The sequence below is a fragment of the Triturus cristatus genome, chromosome 3_1 (genome assembly GCF_964204655.1).
Source record: "Triturus cristatus chromosome 3_1, aTriCri1.1, whole genome shotgun sequence".
NCBI lineage: Eukaryota > Metazoa > Chordata > Amphibia > Caudata > Salamandridae > Triturus > Triturus cristatus.
Window position 1 is genome coordinate 304,001,592 of NC_140583.1, and position 10,745 is coordinate 304,012,336.

General features: G+C 44.7%; 1 protein-coding gene across 6 annotated transcripts in view; it reads left to right on the top strand.

Annotated features, from left to right (window-relative positions):
• The window catches only part of MYO9A (myosin IXA), a 1,236,948-nt gene extending 1,226,466 nt beyond the window's left edge, over nucleotides 1-10,482 (top strand). For 5 of the 6 annotated variants that reach the window (XM_085643964.1, XM_085643968.1, XM_085643966.1 and 2 more), the window contains one exon: nucleotides 8,487-10,482. In XM_085643964.1, coding sequence (XP_085500090.1) covers nucleotides 8,487-8,962 — 476 coding nt within the window. In that variant the 3' untranslated portion in view covers nucleotides 8,963-10,482. The remainder of the gene's footprint in view (nucleotides 1-8,486) is intronic. The other variant, XM_085643969.1, reaches the window with a different exon arrangement.
• The last annotated feature ends 263 nt before the right edge of the window (nucleotides 10,483-10,745 follow it).

Consider the following 10,745-nt stretch of genomic DNA (forward strand, 5'->3'; position numbering starts at 1 on the left):
CGTCGCGCTCCAGTTCAGTGTTGTTACCGTCCTACCTTTCGACGTGCAATCCTTCACCCATTCTTCGGTATTGTTTTGATCGCGTTTCCCATTCGATGCGCATCTTACAAACTTGAAATCTTCGATTCCGGTCGTCGACGCAGGCCTTCGGGCCTGTCTGCGCCATTAGGCCTTTTGGCTCATGGAAAGGACTCCTTTCAAAAAGTGTCCTCAATGTGGATCCAAGTTTCCACACGCCGATCTTTACAAGGTGTGTAACCTCTGCCTTTCGCCCAAGCACGAGGCTAAAGACTGTCCAGCTTGTGCCTCTATCTGCTCCAAGAAAACAATACGGGATCGTCGGGCTCGAAGAAGCCTGGCTCGATCATCAACATCGATACCGGATGATATCTTCCAAGAAGGCATCAATGTACCGGAGCAGGAGCAGATCGAAGAGGGCAACATTAGCGCCTCCGAAGCCGACGACTCCGACGTCGACCCCTCCCCCCCCCCCCCCCCACCCATTCATAAAAAGGTTTCGGTAACACCTTCACCTTAGGGCCTAGGTGCACACCGGGACAAAACTTCCCACGCCCCGCCTTCGGGCCCGGCAAAGAAGTCGACGCATAAGCCTTCAGGCCACTCGTGATAGAGCCAGCCTACCGTCGGTATCAAAACTCCATCCCCGGCACTGAAAACAAAAGACAAACCCAAAGAGAAAACACTGTCTTCGTCCGCACCGAAGCCTGGTTCCACATCGGTGCATTCGGCACTGAAATCCACCGGCACTCAATTTTCGGACCCGAAAAAATCATCGGAACCAAACAAACAACCGTTTCCAAAGACCTCAACGGAACCCAGGAAAACGCCTGATTCGAAACCTAAGGAGCATAAAACAACTCCAAAACTCATGCCACACAAACAGTCGGACCCGAAAAAAATCGACACGGAAACAACACACTCCAGAGGAGGAGCTTTTATGGCCTGATCCGACCCAAAAAACTCTTGAAATAGACCCAAAGACAGGTCAACTTATACTTAGTCCTTCCAGGACCAGGAAAAGGAAAATGGACAAACCTGTACCAGCTCCAAGTCCTTTAAAGAAGAGAGACATTGCCACTTCTCCTTTTCCCATCTCCAGTACCCTCACAATCTCCTCCACCTCAGGATGATGAGGACACCTCTGGGGAGGAAGGGGATGATGAACCTTTAGGGGAACCTAGTCATCCTAATATCCCAAATGATCCATGGGACGATTATGGCACACCAGATGTTTCTGATACACCACAGGATGATATCTACCCATCTAGGCCATCCCCTCCAGAGGACACTATAGAATTCACTCAGTTCATACACAGAGCTGCAGAATTCCACGGTGTGAATTTGCACACAGACCCTATAGAAGAAGATTTCCCCATTGACACTTTTGCACCATCTCAAAGGTCCACTTCCATTCTCCCAATGTTAAAGGGGGTAATCAAAAACGCTCCCGAAGTTTTTAAGGATCCTGTAAGGGCTAGGGTCATTAACCCCAGGGTGGAAAAGAAATACAAGTCTGCCCCAACCGACCCTGTTTACATTAAAGGGCAGCTTCCCTTAGATTCCTTGGTAGTCTCCAACACCAGGAAAAGGGATAACTCCCAAACCTCAGGCGATGTTCCACCTCCTGATAAGGAGTCAAAACTGTTGGACGCATCTGGTAAAAGAACAGCGTCCCAAGCAGCCAACATATGGAGAATTGCCAACACCCAGGCTTTGCTGGCGAGATACGATAGGGCACACTATGATGAACTAGAGACCCTACTACAACACCTTCCAGATCAATATAAAACAAGGGCCAATGATCTCATCCAGGAAGGCAAACTTATACCTCCATTTGATGTGCTCTGGATGCTGCAGACACAGCCTCCGGAGCTATTAATACCAGTGTCCTTTTGCGCAGACATGCCTGGCTACGTATTTCGGGGTTCAAACCCGAGCTTCAAACTACCATACTAAACCAACCGTTTGACCAGGAACATTTATTTGGGCCTAGTGTAGATTCATCTTTGGAGAAGATGAAAAAAAGATACCGATACTGCCAAATCAATGGGAGCTTTGCAATCGCAAACTCCCAGAAGTTCCTTTTGTAGCTCCTCTTATAGGGGTGCCTCTAGAGGTTTTACCACTGATAACCCCTCCATCTCCTACAAAAGTCCCACCCAGACCTCATCTACCAGAGGTTATTACAGAGGAGGCTACAGGGGCAATAACAACAAGGGTAGAGGCAAAACTATCAATACTCGCACTGCCTCCTCCTCCAAACAATGACTTCCCTCCACTCCCCCCGGACCATTATACTCCGGTCAGGGGAAGATTGCTACAATTCCTACCTGTCTGGAACACCATTACTACAGACAGGTGGGTGATACAAATCATCCAATCCGGTTATTGCCTAGAGCTCACTTCAACTCCCCCAAACATACCGCCCAAACAGCGTCCAACGTCAACAGAGCATTTAACACTTCTAAAACAAGAGGTGCTTTCCCTCCTACAAAAACATACAATAGAACCAGTTCCCCTGCATTATCAAAACACAGGGGTTTACTCCCTGTATTTTCTAATTCTAAAGAAGGACGGAACCCTGAGGCCCATCTCAGACGTCAGACCATTAAACCTCTACATACAATCAGACCATTTTCATAAGATCACTCTTCAACAGGTCCTTCCTCTACTCAAACAAGGTGATTTCCTTGCCACCTTAGATCTCAAGGACACCTACTACCACATTCCCATGCACCCTGCTCACAGGAAATAGCTTTGATTTGTAGTGGACGGTCAGCATTATCAGTTCAAGGTTCTCTCATTCGGAGTCGCCACAGCTCCCAGAGTCTTCACAAAATGTCTGGCAGTGGTAGCAGCCCACTTAAGAAGACAACAAATTCATGTCTTCCCATATTTGAACGACTGGCTCATAAAAGCCAAGTCGCATACCCAGTGCGTAAATCACACACACACCACAATCCAACTACTTCACGACTTAGGGTTTACAATAAACCTCACAAAGTCACCTCCAACCGTCCCACATCCAACAATATCTAGGTGCCACAATACACACCGCAAAAGACCTTGCAAATCCCAATCCAGCCAGGATAGCAAGCTTGCAAGCCCTTATAACAAACTTCCAGCCGCAACACTCACTTCCAGGCTCGAGTGTTTATGCAATGAATAGGGATGATAGACTCTTGTATATTCATAGTACCTCATGCAAGACTCCAAATGCACCCCTTACAGGAATGCTTAGCACGTCAGTGGAACCAAGCTCAAGGTCAGCTAACAGATCTGGTGTTGGTGGAAGGCCGCACAGATCGCTCTCAGCAGTGGTGGAACACCCAAAACCTTTCCAAAGGGCGACCGTTCCTAGAGCCGGTTCCACAGATTGTGCTAACAGCAGACGCATCGCTCACCGGCTTGGGAGCTCATCTACTACATCACACCATACAGGGCACATGGACACCTCAGCAAAAGCTACTCCACATCAATCATTTGGAGTTACTAGCAATCTTTCTGGCATTAAAATCATTCCAGAAACTATATTGGGCAAATCTGTCTTAGTCCGGACGGACAATAAGACAGCAATGTATTATTTACAAAAACAGAGGGGGACGCACTCTCTGCAGCTCTCTCAACTAGCACAGAGCATATGGAGGTGGGCTATTTCTCAAAACATATTCCTTTTAGCCCAACATCTTCCAGGAATTCAGAATCAGATGGCAGATCTGTTAAGTCGTCAAACACAACAGATACACGTGTGGGAACTTCATCCACAAGTTCTTCAACCGTTTTTCCAAATGTGGGGGCATCCAGAGATAGATCTCTTCGCCACACATTACAACACAAAATGCACAAGCTTCGCCACCAGATATCCACACCCATTGTCCAAAGGCAATACAATATGGATGAATTGGTCAGGCAGATTTGCGTACGCTTTTCTGCCTCTCCCACTCATTCCATTAGTGGTGCGCAAGCTGCAACAACAGTCACTAACACTGATCCTGGTTGCTCCAACATGGGCCAGACAACCATAGTACACAACATTGCTGGAAGTATCAGTAGTCCCGCACCAAAAACTACACCTCTCCCCACAACTCTTAACACAGAACCATGGAGACATCAGACATCCAGATCCACCACAGCTCAACCTAGCGATCTGGCTCCTGAAGTCCTAGAATTTGGTTACCTCAATCTTCCACCTGATTGTATGAACGTTATCAAAGAGGCTAGGCGCCCCACCACTAGAGCCTGCTATGCAGCCAAGTGGAAAAGATTTGTTATATACTGTACCAATAACACGATCAATCCTCTAGATGCATCCATTCAACACATCATATGTTACCTGCTGCATAAGATGTAATATAGCATACACATCAATTAGATTACATCTCGCTGCCATAGCAGCTTACCTACATTTGTCATTGTTTAAGGTACCTGCCATTAAAGCATTTATGGAAGGCCTCTCACGGTACCACCATCTCCAGTGTGGAATCTAAACATCATCCTCACTAGATTAATGGGTCCTCCATTCGAACCTCTACATAAATGTGAGCAACAATTTCTTACATGGAAATTTGCTTTTCTTGTAGCCATTACATCTCTCAGAAGAGTCAGTGAGTTACAGGCACTAACTGTTCAAGAACCATTTTTACAACTCCATCGTAGCAAGGTGGTTCTCAGGACATCCCAAATTCCTTCCTAAAGTTATTTCTCCCTTACATCTTAACCGATCTGTTGAGTTGCCAGTGTTCTTCTCGCAACCACAAACAGTAGCATAAAGAGCTCTTCATACACTAGACATGAAAGCGCACTCCTTTACTATATTGACAGAACAAAACCTTTCCGCAAAACAAAACAACTTTTTGTATCCTTCTCACCACCACATAAAGGCAATCCCATATCAAAGTCTGGGATTGCAAGGTGGATTGTCAAATGTATACAAATTTGCTATCACAAAGCAAAACGTACACTATCTATTCCCCCTAAAGCACACTCTACCAGCAAAACAAGGGGCTTCCATGGCATTTTTAGGGAACATTCCCTTAGATGATATCTGCAAAGCAGATACATGGTCTACACCGCACACATTCACAAAACATTATTGTGTAGCTGTGCAGGCAAAACAACAAGCTAGTGTGGTCCAGGCTGTACTCAAAACACTATTTCAGACTACTGCAACAGATACTGGTGGACGCCGCTAAAGAGGAGTACTGCTATGCAATCTATGCATAGTGTGTGATCTGCAGCTCATATGCCTCGAATGGAAAATGCTACTTACCAGTATGCATCTGTTCTCTGCATGTAGAGCTGCAGATCCACACACGCCCACCCACCTCCCCGGCTACCTTTATCTGTTCCAGTATTATCTTAATTTGATACAACAAACATGGACATATATTTCTGTTTCTCACAAAACTCCATCATTTCCCTTCTTTGCGAAAAAACAATCTGAAGATGGAGTCGATGCCCATACGTACTATTGTCCAGAGTCACCTATCTTGTGACTTCCAAAGACTTGTTCCAATACAACAACAAAGTGCAAACATTCAGGCTCAGCACTAGATGGCAATCTATGCATAGTGTGTGGATCTGCAGCTCTACATGTCAAGAACAGATGCATACTGGTAAGTAGCATTTTCCTTACCCTCGGCTCAGGGAGGACTAGTGGTACCCAACCTAGAGCGCTATTATTCAAGATAAGGTGGGTGGCCCGATGGGTAGCGGAACTATACCTGTTGGACACAGCTGAGAATAGTCCCCCATACACTTTAGATGCTATACTTCATCTATTCCACCCATGCACCAGTTCACCCAAGTCTCTCCCCTTGCTATTACAGGTCGCCCACCGCTGCTTCTGTCGCTGCCTATTCCTTACCAAGCATAGCACACCATATGCCCCAGCACTTCCATTCTTGGGAATGCCTAAGGGCATCAGGAGGATGCTGCCGGCCGAACTCGCGACTTGGCACGAGGTGGGCATTCACACCATAGGTGACCTCTACCGGTATGGTACACTTATGACATACGATTCCCTAACACAGAAGGAAGGAATGCCGCCGGGTTATTTCCTTAGTCACGTATTCTGGAAAACTACTCTGCAACGACATTGGGGAGACATCGCACAAGAGGTACAAACACATCTCACAATGCAGTTTGTACATATTATGGGCGACGGGAGACTTCATACTAGGTGGTTCACAGACACACTCCATATGCAGACTGTAATAGACTTGGGGCCCCTACAAAACAGATTTGGCCTGTCCATGCACAGCCAAGGAATGTGACACGTTACTAGCGAGCAATGCAAGGTTCCAATTGGTACAGTATTATATATTGCATAGGGCATATCTTACCCCAGACAAAATTAATTGGTATTTTCACAGAGGAGATGCATGTTGCCCCCAATGCAGTTATTATGATGCTGACATCCTACATATGCTGTGGTCGTGCCCCACATTGCGCCACTATTGGGAGAGGGTGACTCAGCACCTGTCTGAGGTCACTTATAGAGCACTCTCAAATTCATGGGAAGTCTGTATACTGGGCATGTTCGCAAAAGACAAGAAACACAGAGCTACTACTAGATTCTTTGACCTTGGTTTAATGGTAGCTAAACACCTCATCACAAGACACTGGAAATCTGGCGATCCCCCGTCCTTACAGGCCTGGTCCCATTTAATACTCATGTGGGCTAGAGCTGAAGGAGTATCCCACAATAGGGAGGATACTTTGGGCCTGCGTAACTTCCCAATTGATCCAGTAGGGATGCAATATTGACTGCCCTCCAATCGGCATTAACACCTGATGACATTGGCGAAATGTAATTTGTGAATGAACTAGCGCGTACCCCCAGGCTATGGCCCCCATAGTCATGTTGATCCTCACTACACACACTGTGATACATGAAGTAAGGCCAATCAGAAATCCAAGGCAATGTTAGTACTTAATATTTAGTGACCGAACACTGCATGGAGCAATAGCGAAACTTTTCTGTTTACTCCTTTGTTATTCCCCTCGAGTTCACTTGGTTGATTTATGTCTGCATGATACATAGCCATTTTCTACTGTTTAACATGGACACTCGTGGGCACACAATTCACATGCGGTCTAGAGGTTGTCAACGATAGCAATTTTATGGCGATTGTTATTGCTCACTTTATATGCTTGGCTCATTACGTAGAGTACTTATACCCACTATGCATTGTATACACTAACCATAAAACGTACAAAGGAGAAGCATAGCTAATCCGAAATGCTAGCATTAACGGATGCTCATACTGTACAATACTTAATGAACACCCCTGTGCTGTATTAATGTTCATTTATTGGAAGTAAATGTTTCATGAAAAACTACTAATAAACAGATCAAACAAAAATGTTGCAAGTGAACAAGCTTTTTGGCTTTGGTGATGGACTGGTGCAAGGTTCTAGTATTTTTTTCATAAGATTACATTAACGTTGCCGCTGAGTTGCCTTTTTGTTACCAGATTGACGTTCAATTTTTGAGGTTGGAAAGATCTTCAAAGGCTCGCAGGTCGTTTTTGGATACCGTGCTAAGCCACCCTCGTTACATTGATGTCTGCGTTTATTGTGTTTTTTCACTGTTTTTTGCCTGCTCCATTGAGTTTGAAAAACCCATAGATTTTCACGCTTTTTAAAATGGTAGTCTCTCAATATCACATGCCTTACCTTGTACTTGTGTGTGTAGTCAAGAGGCCCGTTTTAGTTAGGTTTGTATTTATTCTGGTGTGTACCTTAGCAGTAACAGTCTCTCTATTCCTGATGTGTAGCATTCCAGAAAGTTTCTGTATTTATTCAATTTATGGTGTCTGTGTACATAATAAAAAAGCTAATCGGACCAGTTTTGTTTAAGGTTGCAAGGGTTAAGGCTTAAAATTGATGGTATACATTTTGTGGGGTTTAAGGAATTGCAGTAGTCCTCCTTGTCCATGGCTGGTTACTTGGCACTCCTTGGACAGAGATGGCCAGAGCATGTAGCTGGGATGGCAGGAGAACTAGTGGGGCTGGCATCCTGTAGTACTGCGAGTTTGCAGAGGCAATGGGGTTTTCACTGCTTGTAATAACTGGGTGATGGTGTTAATTACATGACAGCTCAGGTATGACTTGTCTCACAGACATACATACCCTGATGGCATCTACTATATAGTGGTAAGGGGACTGTCTGTTAGAGAAAGTTCTCCTAAAAGATTAAGATAATGCTGGGCTATTTAGGGATATTGTGGCCTCAAGTGTGTCTGCTGACTGCTTTATTTTCTGCCAGTACTGTTGGAAAAGGAACGCCCACCTTATACTAGGATAGATGTCATATTACATCTTGCACTTTCGAACACATCTATAACACACTTTACAATAAATCTCAGCTAGTAAAACACCTAATTTCTCAGTCCTAGCAATAGATTGATTTAATTAAATTATATTTGTTAATTAATTTTTTCTTTCTTGTTTTGTAACAGAAAGAAGCTCAGCACTTAGTTCTCCGAGGTCTTTCAAGACTGAGGCAAGCAGCAGAATGCGGCGGCAAATGAGGAAGCAGAATGAGTCAGTGGACTCTGTGGACTCTGCAGTTTCTTCTCAGTCATCCACTTCCTCCTCATGCTTACCTCACATGACCAAAAAACGTTTCCACATTCATGCCCGGTCACCTTTTTACAGAGGGATTTCGGACAGCAGTGAGCTGCGCCCAACACTGGAGGAATTGACAGAGCAGCCAAGGGGTGTGGATGACCGGCCACAGTTTACTACAAGGGGGACCTTTAATCCAGAAAAGGGCAAACTGAAACTTAAAAATGTGAAAAATGTGCCCCAGAAAACCAAAGAACTCTTGGAAGGGGGAGCCACTGTAGCAGGGCGCAAAAGACCTGCAGATCCAGATGGAGGCAGTACCAACCAGCAGCTTGTACTTTTTGGCAGCAATGAATTTATGGTGTGAAATCACCAGCTCCAGAGGGAAGAGTGACTTTTCATGGAAGCTGCATCTTGCCTTTGTTGAAATCCCTGCTTATATGGAGATCCCGCACTCCTTCACATTGCTGCTTGATGTCCATCCTGACCTTCATTCCCACCTCCATTGCCCGCAAGCTACCTAACTTGCCAGAGCACCAGGAGGAAGACAATTGTTCATGTCAGGAAAAACGTTTGTCAGGACACTTTCAGTTATGGCCTTAAAAATGTCTAATTTAAAATTCAAAGGGGCAATTGCCAAACTATGGTAATAGCAATGGGAGAGGAAGCAGAGCAGGCTAGTGATCCATTACTGAATCCTGGCCAAAAGAATCGCTTGGGCAGGTCCTAGTGATACAGCATGGAGAAAGGGCGCCAGTTCTATGGCCGGTATGTAGCCGAGGTACAGGGGACCCAGATGTTTATCAATTGGGCCGAGCTGGGAGAGTTTGAAGGTCTGCCAATTCTTTGTATTTGTCATGTGTGCATATAGGAAGAACCCAGTGTCTCAGGCAACAGAAGGAGTCTATCAGTTAATGATGAGTGATGGGAATCTCACAAGATGTTTATCTGTCATCAGGGTAGAGGCAATTTACCATTTGTGGACATGATTTCAGCTATCCGCTTTGAAGCGCCGTCCAGATAGCATTATGTTACTTCTACTTCTACTTTGGGTCACTTTCAAAGGTCTGTTACATTGGAGAGATGAGGGCAGCATTGCATTTTAAAATGGAAATAAAACTATAGGTCCAGACATTTAATGAACATTTTGGTTTCTGTCACATCACTCCACCCTACTCTGCAGAAAAATCCAGATAGGTCCTAATAAGGGGAAGGAAGGCTTGTTAAGGGCACAGTTGCTCACCAAAGAGCAATTCGTTGTGGCAAATTATGTGAGGAGGGCATCTGCAGTTCTACTGTTACTTATACAGTTAGGGTAATACTGCCTTTGAGAACCTTGTAGGTTTGATTAACAAAAGGCTTACATGCAGATAAAGTGCTCCAAAAATGTGAGTGAGATATATATTTTCAGTCACGGAGCAGTGTGCTGCCATCAGACTGCGAGTTGTGTTTTATAGGTGTTTGGTTGTTCTGTTAGCTCACTGCAGACCTCAAGCAAGTATCCTTGCATAGCGTCATATAAGATTTCATTGCTTCATGACTAAAAGTGTATGAACTTTATTCTACCTGCGGACTAAGTTTCAGACATGAGTTGCAGACCTGAATGAGATGTATATTGCAAGAATGTCACTGACAGATATTCTCTAATGTTTGAGAACCCAGTAGATCATATATGGTATGTGTTCTGTCAAAATGTAAATCAGCTGACCACTCTGTGCTAATTAAGCGTGGAAACTGTCATTCCATTCTAGAGATTGTGAGGCATATGCAGTAACAAAAAATCATGAGCAACATGTGACCTGTTTGTGTTATAACCTAGACTGTTTGTATCACTGTACAAGTGAACAGGGTTCTCCTTTTGGAATATTGGAGGCATCCTTTTGTGTCACCACTGAGCTCTGTGTGGTTAATTTGCAAGTCTTGTGCTTGTGTGTGAAGAAATAGCATATTGACATGGCTCATCAGGAGCATTGCCGTGTCATAAGATAAAGAAAGAGATCACCTATCTCTGGCAATGGAAGCAGTACACTCAGAAGTAGGTTTCGTCATATATGTTACATGATCTACATTCTGTCATTGGGAGCCATATCCTAGTGCATAGTGTCATAGTTTAAGCTAGACATGTCCTTTAGCTATGAACTATTCTTGCC